Below are 17,010 nucleotides of genomic sequence, written 5' to 3'. Positions count from 1 at the left end.
ACTAGCTATCTACCTTACGTTTGGTAGTGTATATATGTCCATGCCTGTCTCTCACTTTGTCACAGCTTACCCTTCCCCCTCCCCATATCCTCAAGTCCATTCTCTAGTAGGTCTGTGTCTTTATTCCTGTCTTAACCCTAGGTTCTTCATGACATTTTTTTTTCTTAAATTCCATATGTTTGGATAAGACTTTTCACTTGGTTTTTACTGCGACTATTATATTGCACAAAACTTGAGGCATTTTCATTTTTCACTTCATTAGACAGAACAAAACTTCTAGAGTTAGCCCCTTAGGCAGTCTCCCCTACTTGTAATACAAACACAAACGTGTTTTGTTGTTACCTACAAGCACAAAATTGGGGAGGAAAGAAAAGAAGCGTATGATGTTCAATTAGTCCTGCCTGTGCTAAACTATCAGTAAGATCTTTTTGTCAACCATAATCTCCACACAATTATTCCTGGGAAATCATGAAGGTAACTGCTGTGTAACTGCTGTAATATCATTCTTTGAAATCAGTACCCATGGAATGCTGCATCGTTAAATTCCAATCAGTTCCTACTGAAGTTCCTTCTTTCCTGAATCCTAATCGTGAAACAACTCACAAGTAAGCTAACCTTGAGAAGTAAAAATTTACATTATAATAAATTTTTGAAGGTGGCAATAAAGTTGACCATAGACTCAAAAGCGTAAGCCTACAATTACATAGTAAATGGAAGATGATATACCATTTGCTTAAACTGTTGAGTCTGAAAAGAGCGCAGTCGTTAAAATTCAGGGAAGGGTGACTGTAAGGGCATTTTATTTCATGGTGGAGAGATACTTGATAAATTTGGGTAAATCATTGGCAGGAAAACTTGAACCAGTCAACAACTAAAGATGCTATTAAAAATAAATATCTTCAAACCCTCGACTCTATGCCTGGGTAGATGATACATTACAGTGTACTTGCATATGAAAATACCTCCATCTAGTGTAAGCTAGTTGAACAGATTTAGACTTTAATATTCAAATGTAGCTTTTACAGGCCAATTCTGGCTGATGCAAGATACCAAATACTAAAGGGAAAAAGGAAAGCTACAGAAAGTTAATAAATTTCATTTATTAAAATTTTCAACCTCCCATCTCATTGTATCCTTTTCCAAAACCAGAAAAAAAGAGTACAATGGATCGGTTTTAATTTCAACTCTGGCTTCTTTCTTTTCTAAAGGGATTGATGATGCATTGGCCAATAAAAATGACAGACGGTTGGCAGAAAAAAAAGAGAAGGGGGAACCGTGCATGAAACCTTCACATGTTAAATGCCATTTGCAGGGTTGCAGTGACATCATCTTAGGAACCACTTTACAAAGAGGTCTATTTTTTTAAGTACTTTCTTGCTACACTCATCTCCTTAAATGGGATCCAACTTGATACCAAATTATCCAATATCGTAAGCAGAGGTATTTGGACAGAGATTCCATGGTATTATTTCATTGCTACTATTCTGGGGATAAATGGTCTTGGACAGCTGGATCCAAGTCTCCCTTTGCCAACTGCACAAAGAAGAATCTTGTCATTCTTCACATACATGTTGATGGCTTGGGTGTTCTCATGTGTCCCAATGAGAAAATCATAGGTACAAGACATTCTTTCAGGTAATTTAGCCTTTAAAGTTCTCTACCAAGAGGAATCCAAGAATTATAGAAGGAAAGTTTTTTTAATGTATTTGGAGGCTTTATGTAATGACCTTTCTGAAAACAACTCCCCTCTTTTATGACTGATAGAACTTCTTATAAAAAGATGTATCCATCTAAGTAAATGATTTTGCCTTATTAATATCAACAGAAACATACAAAGTACAATCTGGCAGGCAAAATGTGAAATAGAATGGCAAGAGGAGTTGTGCTTTTCAGTGGAGAATTCACCATGCTAGCCATAAGCAATTACATAAGAATTACGGGACTAACAGGATGAAGTACAGTTGATCCTTGAACAGTGGTGGGTTAGGGGCACCAACAGGCTGCACAGTCGAAAATCCCATTATAACTTTATAGTCAGCCCTCTGTAGCGGGGTTCTGCATTCACAGATTCAAGCAACTGTGATCATGTCGTACTGTAGTATTTACTATTGAAAAAAAATGTGCATACAAGTGGACCTGCGTAGTTCAAACCCATGTTGTCAAGGGTCAGTGTAAAATATGGAGAGGAGAAGACAATCTGGCTTCAAAACAACAACCACGGGCTTCCCTGGTGGCGCAGTGGTTGCGAGTCCGCCTGCCGATGCAGGGGACACGGGTTCGTGCCCCAGTCCGGGAAGATCCCACATACCGCGGAGCGGCTGGGCCCGTGAGCCATGGCCGCTGAGCCTGCGCGTCCGGAGCCTGTGCTCCGCAACGGGAGAGGCCACAACAGTGAGAGGCCCGTGCACCGCAAAAAAAAAAAAAACAAGAATGATTATTAAATACTTTTTAGAATAATACTACAGAATCATGTCTTTGGACTGGAAACCTCGTATTTTCCATGAGGAACTCCTTTGTAGGTTTCTAGGGAGGGAGCAGTAAGTAAATGAATAAACGTGTACCTTTGTACTAAGTCTTCTGGCTGCCTGCTTACTTCGTTCTACAAACAAATTTTCATGCTTGTGTGAGAAAAATCCTTACTACTTCCATTATTTTTCAAAACTTTCTAGTTTCCAAGCTGCATAACCCCTGCTTAATTAATTTCCCCACATATATAAATTACTGAATTGAATTCAGTGGATCTGTTTCTGTTGGGTGGGCTTCCCCCTCTACACCTTGGCTTAGCTTTTGAGTCCCAAAGTATCATCCAATAAAAGCTAAGAAGTGTCACCAATTTCTTCCTCAGATACTCATACTAGAGGCATTTTAAGGAACTGTCATGCAATTTGCACCTTCTGTGATTAATTTTATAAAATTCACAACTTAGGCAACTTAGTAGTTCAATTTTTTTTTTTTTTTTTTTTTTTTGTGGTACGCGGGCCTCTCTCTGCTGTGGCCTCTCCCATTGCGGAGCACAGGCTCCGCACGCGCAGGCTCAGTGGCCACGGCTCACGGGCCCAGCCGCTCTGCGGCATGTGGGATCTGCCCGGACCGTGGCACGAACCCGTGTCCCCTGCATCGGCAGGTGGGCCCTCAACCACTGCGCCACCAGGGAAGCCCAGTAGTTCAATTTTTGAATATGTTTCCTTTGTAGGCCTTTAAACCTAAAATGTTTATAATCATTTAGAATCTATATTACAACTTCTTAAAGTCAAAATAGTTACAAATAATTAGCATCCTCAAAACCAATGACTGTCAACCAGGGGTGATTTTGCCATCCAGGGGACATTTGGCAATGTCTGGGCCATTTTTGGTTGTCACAACTGGGGGAAGAGTGCTATTAGCATCTAGTAGCTAAAGACCAGGGATACTGCTAAACACTCTACAATGTACCAGACAGCTGCCCACAAAAAGAATTATCCAGCCCCCAAATGTTAGTAGAGCTGAGGTTGAGAAACACTGCTTCAGACTGTGTCATTGGAATCTATACCGATTACTGCTTCCTCCAGAAAAGGAGGTGAATACTCTTAATTTTCCCAGGCCAGGAGAGCATGCAGACTATACCGAAGCTTCGTGAATGTAGCAAAAAAACAAAAAAAGTGGGTTACAACCTTAGAAAGTTCAGTGCACGCTGGCCTTAACCTATGCTATTCAAAATGCAAAAAGAGAAAGTACTTTGTTTGTAGACAGGTACTTACTCTTGGCTTGACAGTCTGCTTTGTCTAAGATAAAGGATAAGCTCATTGAAGAGATGCTGCTACCATCTTTATCCTCCCAGACACTCAACTGCCAGGCCAAAGGAAGAACTAGCTTCATTTTTAATAATGAACTGCATTTCCCCTAGCCATTCTCATTTCTTACATAATTAATTATAACTACTCATTGTTAGCACGCCAGAGCCTCATTAATATCCGCATAATTACTCTCTTGGTATCAGTTAACATTTTTAATGTTTGTCAGGAAGCACTGCAGTTTGAAGCTCTCCATGCTGAAGTGAAACACAGAGGCATAGCTCAGCTATAAACAGTGCAACTTGGAGTGTGTCCCTTTAAGAAAGAGCAGTCAATCATGCATCTCATTAGGGAGTGATTTGCTGCATTTGAGATTTGTAACTAAATTGCCCCTTGGTGGCAAAGTGTTCCTCTGAGGAATGGTTCTTTGGCAGCCATCCAGACACATAGTACATACCTAGCAGTTTCCATTACCTTTGCAATTTGCTGTCCTGTAATGTCACCGGGACAAACATGTTCCCTTAACCTTTCCCTACTGCCTGACTGTGTGTGATGCTAATGAATTCGGCCGCATGTTGGAAGCGAATACATACCAGCGTGTAGCACTCCAAATCCAGAGGGACAGCTCTTATGTTTCAAGCAAAACTCCAGCTCCAGGTAGCGCCCCTCCTCGCATTCGCACACGCGGTTGTGGGTGCGATTGCACTCCTGCTTGACGTACTGCAGTTCCTTGCACACTGGGCTGCAGTACAGACACTCGTCGCTGGTGTGCCAGCTGTCTGTGTAGTAGTGGTCAGGACAAGGGGCGCACAGGGTCTTCCGCCTCGCTGTGCAGTGCTGTTTTAGGGAGGTGCCAGGAGGACATTTATCACACAGCAGCTGACGAGAGGTTTCAGGGTCATAACGAAGGTACTTCGGAGGAAAGGTTTCCTGGGTGGTCCATTTAATGGAGATGTCCAGGAACTAGAAGAAGAAAGGGAAATCGTGGCATGTTAGCATGGAAATGGGGTGGTTCTTCTGTGCAAAAGCATCATTAACCTCAAAGAGTCCTTTAATACCTGAAGGCTCATGCCCTTCCTGCCTACTGAGCTACAACCGCAGAAAGTGATTTCAGAAGCCATAATTCTTGCCTCTAAGTAGCTTAATCTCAAAGACCAAGATGGCAATAGCAGCAAAACATATTCAGTAAATCTAGCTCGTAGATGGCTGGAGTGGAAAGCTCATCAGAATAGAAATGATTACACTTAGATGCACCGCTAAATAACCCATGTGCCCTGAGCGACACTTTACCTCCCTGGGCTTCAGGATTATCTAGATTAGTGAGTTGGGTGAACTAGTGGTTCTCAGAATAGCTATACCAGAATCACCTAGACACCTTGATAACATGTAGATTCCTGAGATTTATATCCCTAAACATTCTGATTCCACAGATGTGAAGCTGGGGCTGGGGACTGAAAAATCTACTGCTGTGATTCCCATGTGTGGAGCCCATACTCAATAAATATAATTTATTCACTTGACGATAGTTGTGTCCCAGGCTCTGTTCTGGGCAATTGGGATACAGTAGTGAATAAAATAGTCAATAAACTCTGTCTATGGAGTTTACCATCCAACTGGGGGAGTAAGAAAATAAATAACAAATTACACATAAATTATACAATAGAAAATAAGTGTTGTAAAAAAATTGGAAATATGGAGGGGAAGGTAGAGAGATACCAAACTTTAAATGGGGTGGTCACAGTAGCATATTTAGGACGAGATGATATTTTTCTTTTAGTTTTCCCGTTCTAAGACGTAATGATTCCAAACATATGGTAAAGTAAACAGTTGGTGATTACAGTCATTCTGATCATTCATTCACTCATGCAACAGATATGTACTGCATGCCTACCAGAAATATACCAGAAATATGCTGGTGAGTAAGATGTGATCTTGGGACTTCTCTGGAGGCGCAGTGGTTAAGAATCCACCTGCCAAAGCAGGGGACATGGGTTCGATCCCTGGTCCAGGAAGATCCCACGTGCCACAGAGAAATTAAGCCCGTGCGTCACAACTACTGAGCCTGCTCTCTACAGCCCGTGAGCCACAACTACTGAGCCCACGCACCCCAACTACTGAAGCCCGCGGGCCTAGAGCCTGTGCTCCACAACAAGAGAAGCCACTGCGATGAGAAGCCCGCACACCGCAACGAAGATCCAATGCAGCCAAAAAGAAAAAAAAAATGATAAAAGATATGATCTTTGTCTCTGTGCAGCTGGTAATCTACTGGAAGATTCCTAGAATTTTAAGACATATTTCCTCCATAACATCATATGGTGCAGTCTTGAATCTCATAGGTGAATGATGTCTAGAAAATTAAATGACCACCTCTCTTAAGGTTAATTGGGAAAAACTTCAGGGAGCAGGCAGGGTTTCAGAAGTTTCCGTCCATAATGGCCGAAGAGCTGTGTGCGTAGGAGAAAGATTTTGCAGGCAAGAGTACTGCTTGGGAAGGCAGCGCCACATGGGCATTCTGTCTTGTAGTCTAGATCTCAGAAGGTCTTCAAGGGAACAGTGAAGTAGTTCTTCACACTAATTAGAAGAAAAAGTGTTGTTTGTGCGTAGGGGTGGTTTGTTTGGGTTTTATTGTTTGTTTCTGATACAGGGATCAACACTGACTGTTCTCAGGCTTTGGGAAGGTGGCAGGCCAAACAATAATTTTTTCCAAACTTTCTTCTTTGCAGAACTCAGGAAATCTCACAGAAACCCATTGACCTGGAAAAAGTGTGCCAAGCTAGGGAAACAGCACTCCCTTTTGAAAGAGGAATAACAAAGGTAAAGAAAGGCCTTTTTCATACGCATTTGGGCATTTTAATAAGTAATTCTATTCACTTCTTATTGGGACATGACAAGGGTCAGGGATGTCTGGACCTAATATGAGCTGATAAACCAGATTGAACGAATAAAAGATCTCACCTAGGGCCATGGACTTTTTAACTGAGAGCAATTTTCAGAGTGCTCTGATGTAAGGGACTCCTAACCAACAATAAGTAGAATACAGTGCAAAACCAGGGCTGCTTCGGTGGTATTTTCAGGACGCTCTCATGACCCGAGGGTTTTGGAGAAATGTATGTTCTTGAATTTCCCTGGGGTTTTCTATTGGCTCAGATAAACTGGGTCAACATTAGGAGAAAGAAGTGGACCAGTAACGAGTGAAAGCTCTGTGGTTTGGTCTGGATTTGTCAGAAATAGATGGAATCTGTTCATTCAACACATATCTATTGAGCATCTACCATGTACCAGGCATTGTAGAAGATCTTAGCATATGGTGGCACACGAAACAAAGATGCTCTTCAAACTGCCCACAGTCTAGTGAGGAGGCAGAGAACATAGAAGGAAAGAATAAATAACTACAAATAACCATCAATGTTTGGAAGGAAATGAAGCAAGATGAACTGACTTTGTTGCTTCTTGGTCATTCGAATCATATTATGCTATATTTTTCAAGGCCCCTGTGTGGGCTTGGCTCAAATATTTCGAAAATATTCAACGCTAGGGAATGAAGTTTTCCTGATGCAACTCGCAAAGCCACAGGAAAGCAATGAAAAATGCTTTTTTTCTCTTGATGTTCACTTTCAGTTTCCTGAAAAGCCACTTTTGAGGGTTCTCTTCTTTCAAGAAGCTCAGCTCAGAGGTCCATAGGGATATGCCTTTGTCCTGCTTGCTGCTGCTGAGTGAGCCCCATCCTGGTAGGGCTAGCAGTCCTGAGACTTCCCCCCGCCTGACTTCCCATCACGCCCCCTTCCTCACACCAACATGGCTCATTTACTCATCAGCGGACCCTTTTCTCTCTTACCAAGAAGTGACGAGGATGAGATGGGAAAAACCCCACAGATGGTGCTCACTACAAGCAGCCCCACAAATACAAGACCTGACCAAGAATACTGATGCAATTTGTATTTTTCTAGGCAATTGGACATGACATTGTTGGTTTCCTGAAACCATGCTTAGGAAATTAGTTGCCATCTCTTCAAAATACAGGGAAGCTTAGGTGAAACGAATCCACAGAGAAAAAATAAATAAATCAGGTTGACTTAAGGATTAGAGAGCAGTTATAATGGTGAAGGTCATTTCTCCTCGGCTACCGCATGGAATGATCGTATATATTTTTTAAAAAATTGGAAAGCCGTTAGGAACTGCAGACTTGTTTTCAGCAAGTTCCATTGGGCCTCTGTGTTTTATTTGAAAATTTTCCACTTTGGTAAAATGACAGAACTCTGTGTGGCCCATATTGGATACTGAGTCTCCCTATCTGGTTAGCCCCAATTCCTGCACCAAATTTCTGGAACCAGTTACTGGACAGAGGATGGGCAAAGTTAATAAAGCTCTTCATCTCAGTCCTCTCTCTCACTTTCTTCTGCCTTTCCTAGAAAAGCAGTGAGGAAGAAGCCAAAGGAGGACAGACCATCTTAACACTGGCTCTATCTCCTTTGCCAGCTGATAATATTTAAAGTCTAAGAAGAGTTCAAAAATAAATGTTTCTGTGCAGTGCATAACATAACCACTGATGAATATCTGCAAAGGCTGGGACACGTACATAGGTGTCTATGCAGAAGCATAAAGTGCTGTCTGTAAAAGAGGCCAGTCTGCTTTGGGTTATGCTTGATTTTTAAAGAAAAATTAAATGGAATTTTCTCTCCATTTTTTCTTTCTTCCTCTCCCCATTCCCTACCCATCCATCCTCTGGTGTAGACCCCTAATCCTTGAAGGGAATCCAGAAGTCCTCTAATCTAGTGCCTCCCACAAGTCCAGGAATCCTTCCTGAAGCCCCCCATGTCTCTTTTCTTGAAAGGACAGTTCAGGCTCCATCTATAGTAGCTTTGTCCCTCTCCTCACCTTCCATTTTTCTTTCATGTTGGACTGTGTTAAAGAATGTTCTCTTTCAAACCCAACCATCTTTCCTCATCTGTCAAATATTAGCAGGTGATTGTAGTGGGTGAAGGTGATGGGTGGGCTGAATTAGTTGTTCTCTGAAGCATTTTCTGGCTCTACCATTTTTCTTTCTATCACTGTAATATTGACAGAGTTTAAGTAGCCAATGAACTTGGAAACAAATGTTTTGCTCTAACCCCCCTCCTACTTCTTGTTCCACTCTTTTATTTGTAAAACCCCTTTTTACAATACTTTGCTCTACTGTGCTTTGATTTATTGTGCTTCACAGCACAATATATGTGTTTTTTACAACTGAACGTTTGTGGCAACCCTGTGTTGAGCGTCCATTGGTGCCATTTTTCCAGCAGCACTTGCTCACTTTGTGTCACATTTTGGTAATGCTTGCAATGTTTCAAACTTTTTCATTATCATTCTATTTGCTGTGGTAATGTGTGATCAGTGATCTTTTTCTTTTTCCCCTGGCCGTGCCACGTGGCATGTGAGATTGTAGTTCCCCAACCAGGGATGGAACTCGTGCCCCTGCAGTGCAAGCACAGAGTCTTAACCACTGGACCGCCAGGGACTTCCCTGTGATCAGTGATCTTTAATGTTATTATTGCAAAAAGATTATGACCTACTGAAGGCTCAGATGACAGCATTTTTTGACGATAAAGTACTTTTTAATTAGGGTATATACATTGTTTTGTAGACATAATGCCATTGCACACTTAATAGGCTACAGTATAGTGTAAACATAACTTTTATATGCACTGGGAAACCAAAAGATTCATGTGATGTGCTTTATTGTGATATTCCTTTGATTGTGGTGGTCTGGAATCGAACCCGCGATATCTCCAAGCTATGCCTATACTGCAGAACTCTCTTATCAACCTCCAGTTTTCAGATTCACCCATGCCTTCCATTCCCTCTGTAAAACCAAGGGCTGCCCCAGCTCGCCGGATTCTTAGCCATGCCTTCTCCTTGAGCATTCCAGCTCCCATTTGCTCTCTTAAAAAAGTCAGTGATATGTTTGCTGCTGACTCTGTTGATACTCATTGTATGTATGTGTCTGTATATGCTGTAGTTGTAACTATAGTTGGGAGACTCAAATATTATGTAAACCAGTAAACATGGGTGTGAAAAAATTATTTTTCTATGAAAAGTAAATTGAATGCTTGGGGGATGACTTGATAAAGTTGAGGCATGGAAAAACAAAACAACAACAACAGAACCCTACCATAGCATCTGAGGTAGCTGAGACAACTGCAAAAACAAAATGGGGAAAACATCCAGAAGGATTATATAATCAATTTATTTCAAAAATGTCTTTAAGTTCCAAAACTGAAATGGATGGGCCATACATTTTAGATAAGGGTTTTGTAAGAAAGACAGCATGGGACTCCAGGTAGCCAACACAGATTCTAAGAAAGGCCTTGACTATATCTCAAAATACGGGTGAATGAATGTTTATTTAAATGTTTTAAGTCAAAATAAAATATTTAAGATATAGGTATGTAATTTTTATTATTAAATGCTTTAACTGATCTTTCAATTAATCACATAACCCTTAGTCCCAAACATAAAATTTCTAACAAAATTCCCCATATTTAGGAGTTATATGGTAGTGGAAAGAAAAATGGGCAATATGAAGGTAGAATTCTGTTTTGTCTGTTCCATTCTAACAAACACACATTAAATCTCTGTGCCAGGCGTTGAACTGAAAAATAATCTTTATAACACATTGGTTGGTACCTACTTTATGATGTTTTACCAGTATCATCATTAAGTCTCCACAAGCTACAAAATGAGTCTTAGAATGACCAACCATCCCAGGTCACAGTGATTAGTAGAGGCAGAATTAAAACCCAGAGCATGTGTCATAGAATACTATTGTTTGGCCATATCCTTTAACATTTACTAAATGCTCTAACTTATGCTATAGCCTTCATGCGCAGTCCAAAAGTAAGCCCTAAAATGCTAACTTTTCATTCAGATTCGAGAGCATAGTGTTAGGAGATCACGAAAGTGAGGAGATCAACCAAAGCCTAGATGAACTGATGATTTTTCTTTCTTTGTGCTAAGACTAGCTCTTGTCCAAAGTTACTGAGATGGAAATTTCTTAGATGACAAGTGATTTCACTACAGCAGGCTACCAGTATATGCTTCTCCTTAAAGGATACAAGAATACACTTCCTCCAGCAAATTTATTTTTGCATGATGCAATGCAGCCAGTCGCATACCACTGGGCTTGCTCTCTCTGGTATACAGAACCATGAGTGACCCGGTGGGTTTCCGTTTATGGAAAATTCATTAAAAGGAGCCCACACAAAGCTTGAAATAACTACTTGGTTTGGGAGTTCCTTTTGTGATCCCTCGTCATGATCTTTGCCACAGAAAACTATTTGAGGACTCTCCAGAGTTAGCTAAACTTCTGGTCAGTTTGGAAACCATAGTATTTTACAGTTCATCTTAGCCAAGAAAGGAAACATTCAGGATATATATCATGGTGAGTTTCCTAAAGATCTCTTGTAGTATAAACTATAAAGCTTATTTTTTTTAAAAAAAAAAAAACCTCTTTTCCTATGAAGATTAGTTTACTTGACTTTCTATAGTCTTATAGTATAGTAACTTCTCTCCTATTTCCTCCATTCCTTAAATAATTTATTTATTCATTCATTCAGTGAACACTTATTGAAACAATTACTATGCTCTGGAAATATTGCTAAACAATGGGGTTGAATAAGTTAATATTCCTGTTTGCTAGAACATTCATCCAAAAGCCTAGGCTGATGTAAAATACTCATAAATCACTGCAAAACAATTGGAGGTAAAACAGAGGAAAAAGAGGATCAAGAAAAGGCTCAATAGAGAAACAGGTCAGAAATGAGGAGAAGCTGAAATTAGACAGTGGTAAGGAGGAGAGGAAGGGATAGGTATGATATATTAGCTGATTGCATGGGGAGGGAGGTACTAGAAATAGCAAATAGAGAACATGCCCATGAATTCTGACTACTAGATATGTGGTGTTGCCAATAATTACCAACAGCAGGAGGAGGAAACAGTTATGGAGGAAGACAATGAATTTAGTTTTGGATCTTCCAACTATGAGACTCAACTGATGATGTCGAGTAGACACCTAACTACGTGTATTGGGTATTCAGGATAGAAACGCAGCTAAAGACACAGATTTCAGGGTTATGAACACGTAAATGGCTCTAGAAACAGAGAATAGGATGGCATTACCCAAGGATATTGTACAGAAGCAAAAAAAGATTAAAATGTTTACCTTTGGAACCTACAGACATTTGCAAGATGGGATGAAAAAGAGAAAAAAAAGTAGGGATATCACAGAAAGTTTCAAGAAGAATGCTAAATGGATAATGTATAAGAATATCTAAAAAGCGTACAGCTTTTAGATCCATTAGATTGATGTGAATTTACAGGAGCACTTTTAGCTGGAAACCTACATGCCAGGGTTCCAAGCTTAGTTCGACCACCAGCTTAATAACCCTTGGCCATTATCTTACCTCTAAAATGAGAATAATCCTTATTTTATCTATCCCTATACAATTGTTTTAAAATTAGTAAAGGGACACAAATAAACTTGGTAAAGAATAAGATTCCAGACAAGAATGAGTCAGTATTACATATGCTAATTACATAGGAGGTGGGAAATGGGGGACATTTTGAATCAGTCTCATTTTAGGAGACATTTTGAAGTTTCTTGGTCAGTAGGGAGTAACACACCTAAAATATGCCGTAAGTCGATTATCTATCCTATTCTTAATCATCTCCAGAAAAAGCATCTCTGACTTGTTTTTAAAATCAGTTTCAGTATCTTCCCAACTTGTATCACTTGCTTGGTCTAAGTAAAATATTTCAAGGCAGTTCCACAGATTTGCTTAGAGGGCTCAGATAGAAAAGGGTTTGTTTCCATACACCTTAAATGCTTAGCATGGTGTCTTATACATAGCACGTATTCAATATATCTATTTTAATTTTATTCAATTCAATAGATATTGAGTACCTACTATGTGTAATTAGGATTACTGGTGATTCTACAGACACAGATAAATAGCCTCCATGTAAAGGATAAATTTTCAAGGACAAGGACAAAATCTGCAGCTTTCTCATCTGTAAAATGATAGTGATGACAGAATTTGCTTAAAGGAAGATTTTTGTTTAAGCATCTTTCATTTCGCTTGGCATTTTGCATGTACTGTTCCATTTGTATTTAGCTTCTATTTGAAAGGTAAGTGTGTAAAAAAGCAGGTAGCTCATTTGAGAGGTTTATCTCCTGCTGCCAGTTCCCCACCTGAGGGTCTACCACTGCCTAATAATTTCCACAATAGCCAGGATTAGGTCTCTAGGTCAGGATGTAGAGCAAATGCATTAAAATCTGTTCATTTGCTGCCAACAGCTTTTGCTAGGTAAACAGGAGAAGGGAAACACAAGCAATTATGATTTATTAGATGAATCACTGGGCCAAATTTTACACTCTTTTGCTTCCCTTGGGGCTGAAGAACTGTCTCCAGGTAAAACTTAACTTTAAATGAGTTTTTTTCGGTTCCCTTCAAGAAGTTTCCTCTAGTTGTTTGGAGGCTTTTTCAATTAATTAGCAGTACCTTGTTTATGTTTGGAATCAACCAGAATTGTCAGAACAGAGTTGCTTATGAGGCTTGTGCTGCTTCAGAGGAGTTTATAGGTAATTAACATTTGATAGATTAACAAATAAATGAGAGAATCTCTAAGACAAAAGAACTTGTAATGCAGGTAAACACTTCAGACTTCCCGAGGGAGATGTGTAGAAATCTCCCACATTTTGGATCTCAGATCTTAATATTTCTTCTCTTGGACTTCTATTAATCACAAGATTTGAGATATAGCATCAATTCTGAAAATTTCAACTCAACAACAGGGCTGGTTGCAATTCTCCTTATAATTATGTCCATTCAGGCCCACTTGACAAGCACAAGGGTGATATCACTAGTTCAGTTTTCCAGCTACAGTCCCTGGCATTTTGAGCTCAGAATGGGCAATACAGTTTAGTATGTTGATTTTTTTTTTTTTTTTTTTTTTTTTTTGTGGCACGCGGCCCTCTCACTGCCGTGGCCTCTCCCGTTGCGGAGCACAGGCTCCGGACGCGCAGGCTCAGCGGCCATGGCTCACGGGCCCAGCCGCTCCACGGCATGTGGGATCTTCCTGGACTGGGGCACGAACCCGTGTCCCCTGCATTGGCAGACGGATTCTCAACCACTGTGCCACCAGGGAAGCCCTAGTATGTTGATATTTTTGAACATCAAATTTTAAATTCCATTTTATATCTACCTTTCCTCAAAGATAATACATTGCTCACATCATCCTATGAGTCAATCTGGTTGCTAATGATCTAGATTGAAGCCCAATCAATATATGGTCAAGGGCAGCTTGTGAGAGGAAGTTAGAAAAAAACAGCCATGGTGGTTATGAAATGGAATAGAAACTAGAAATGGAAATGGAATAAAACAGGATGTGATTTAAACATGTAGACATTTATCTTGTGCCTATAACATGCAAAACATCATACTGGAAGCCCTGGGTGATATGCTGAATAATAATAACACAATATATTATAACATCATTACATAAAAGGCTCTATACTGAGCCCTTTCTTCACATGCTATTGTCATCCCTCCCCTCCAACCTCTGAGGTGATAGTATTAACCCCATTTTATAGATGAAGAAACAGTCCCAGAGAAGTTGAGTGACTTGTCAAAAGTCACAGAGCTAGTACCCATCTGAGCTGGGATTCAAATCCAATCTTGTCTGAACCTAAGCCTTTAACAATTGACTATTCCCCCTGGGAACCTGCAGTATTACTAACGAGATAGGCATATAAATGATCACCTATGACACAATGTAAAATTCAGTAAGATCTATATTTTGTCTATCTGTCCATACATCCATCCATGCCATCCCATCCCCTATCTATCTGTCATCTATCTGTCTATCTATCTATCTGTCATCTATCTGTCTATCTATCTATCTATCATTTATCCCTGTGAATAAATTCTTCTCTGTCTTCTGTCCTGGAATGCAGTAGTTCACACAGCCTCTCTGGAAGATGGTCTTGTGAGACTGAGCAATCAGTTGCACTTTATACTAAGTAGCAGCTTCTCAGTGATGCACCCCCTTGAAGTTGCCTTCCTTTTTTGCTTACTTTTCTTTCACCCGCTCTTGCTTCCCTAGGATTGCACTTTTCTAATGAGGAGCTAAAATATAAAGCGTTTGCCTCATGCTCTATACCCTAATGGGTCTGGACTTAGAATTCAAGTCCAGTAAGGAGCCCAGGACATTTAATTTCAACAGAAAAAACAAAGACAAAAACATGGTGACCCCCTCCAGCTGAAGGAGGAGCTGAAAAAAGGATGAAAAAATACATTGCAATCACTTTGACCAAGGATATGACTCTGAGCCGCATCCCAGGGCATTCTTAACCCCGGCAGACAAGAGAACTCTGGTTGAAGGAACCCAGAAGCTTTGCTCTGCCTTATGGGTATTTTTCACGGGACTCAGCTGCTAGATGTAAGCTCCTACAGGACAGAAAATACTTCTCAGCCAGGTCACCTTAGGGAAAATTACCTAACTTCTCTGAATCTCAGTTTCCTTGCCTGTAAAATAGATACCAATCTCCACATTCGAGGATTTTTGTGAAAATGAAGGTTGTTAGCATTGCCGTCTGTCCAGGACCTAGGATGATATAGAAATTAATACCTGGAACATGGTTTATTTGCAGTGAAAGAGGGAAAGAGAAAAAAATGTTGGAGGTCATATATGGACAAATAAGTGCTCTAATGTGGAAGTGACTTCTGTCATTTACACTCACAAGTCATTGCCAGAACTATTCACACCCCTACCCCCTTGCTCCCCAGAGAAAACTAAGAACTACAATCTTACCATGTTTCTGAAAGGGAGGAGAATGGAAAATGTTTACAAACGGCACTAACGACTACATCATTGTGCAGTAACCATCACTCACACTTTCTAGTTGACCTTTGTTTTAGCACAATCTAGTTGATTTTTTTCCTTTTACTGGATGTTAGAAGAGACAGGAAACAGTGTGGGAGCAGAGGGATGTGTCTAACAGCCCATGTAGAGTTCCAGTGCAGTATTTAATGGTCATGCCAACCCACCCATTATCATGCTTATTTCACCTGAACGTTTGACACTTATTCCAAAGAGCAGTATGCAGTTGTCGAGTACTTCCTTGTGAATACAGATTGAAAACTCTGCTCAAAAGGAGTCTAAGGAGATTGCTGGTGACCATAATTATACCGCTTTAGTAAGTCCTGAGGGAATGTCTTGGACCTGGCTTCTAACTATATGGGATATGAAAATACACACATTAATGGCTTCTATGCTAGCTGAAGACAAAAAGGACTTGTTTCAGAATGAAAAAATAGTTTTTAGTTTAAAAGAATAATCTGTGATCCTAAAGCCCAGATCTAGTCCTGCTACTTAAAAGCAGGCGACATTTCAAAAGCTGCTTCCTCTTGTGATCTCATTGATTTAAACAGAATTTCTTATAAATGAAACCAGTTGGGCGGAAGAAACTTTGACAATTGCAACAAAATAGATTTTTTTTTTAAATTTCTTTGGTATACTTTTTTTTTTTTTTTTTTGCATAGATAACTAAGTCCATTTGATCTTTGTATGTCTGGAATATTAGCAGGTATATAGTAAAAAATTTTGATTCATTTTTTAATGACAAAGACTTAAAACCAAAGCAGACCTTCCACACATCACCCGGTCCAACACCCCTGTTTTAGAGATGAACAAAGTAAGACTCAGAGAAGTGAAGTCACTGGCTGGACCTCAGAATCTAAGGCAAAACTGAGAAATAAGATCCCTTGCTTCTTGTCTGCTGTTGTAGAGTTCTTACTGTCATTACACCCCACAAATGAATTCCTAAATTACTTTTGTTGGTGTTGGTGTTGGTGTTGGTGGTGATGCCAACTGATGGTGGAGGGGGGCTTTCTAAAGAATAAGGTCTTGATATCCATATTTTCTAAGAATAAAAAATAGTTTTTTTGAACAAGAAAGTACCATTACATGGCAAGGGAGGTTTGGGGATCAAAGACCAGAGAAGAAAACTGAATTTACTAAAGGCGGTCACAAAGCTTAGATGAATTTCTATCTTGTTTTAAATCTAAATTCATCTTGACACAGATTTTCCTACTTTAAAGTTGATTATTTAAGAGGCTCTTATAGAAAATGCTTCCAAGGTGCAGACTAAATTGTAGTGAAAATCCTAAGGCTGCTCTTTTTCGTTTTAAGGAAGATGCTTCAA

The 17,010-nt window shown here is 39.9% G+C and overlaps 2 protein-coding genes across 5 annotated transcripts in view; one reads left to right on the top strand and one right to left on the bottom strand.

Annotated features, from left to right (window-relative positions):
• The window catches only part of COLEC10 (collectin subfamily member 10), a 171,039-nt gene that overhangs the window by 2,347 nt on the left and 151,682 nt on the right, over positions 1-17,010 (top strand). For all 4 annotated transcript variants that reach the window (XM_067711426.1, XM_067711425.1, XM_067711424.1 and 1 more), the window contains exon 2: positions 6,494-6,584. The gene's annotated coding sequence lies outside the window, so the exon portion shown is untranslated. The remainder of the gene's footprint in view (positions 1-6,493; positions 6,585-17,010) is intronic.
• TNFRSF11B (TNF receptor superfamily member 11b) overlaps positions 1-17,010 on the bottom strand; it is a 29,032-nt gene that overhangs the window by 5,446 nt on the left and 6,576 nt on the right. The window contains exon 2 of the mRNA XM_067711421.1: positions 4,364-4,733. Coding sequence (XP_067567522.1) covers positions 4,364-4,733 — 370 coding nt within the window. The remainder of the gene's footprint in view (positions 1-4,363; positions 4,734-17,010) is intronic.

The sequence above is a fragment of the Pseudorca crassidens genome, chromosome 17 (genome assembly GCF_039906515.1).
Source record: "Pseudorca crassidens isolate mPseCra1 chromosome 17, mPseCra1.hap1, whole genome shotgun sequence".
Classification (NCBI taxonomy): domain Eukaryota; kingdom Metazoa; phylum Chordata; class Mammalia; order Artiodactyla; family Delphinidae; genus Pseudorca; species Pseudorca crassidens.
This window is presented reverse-complemented; position numbering and strand designations above follow the sequence as displayed.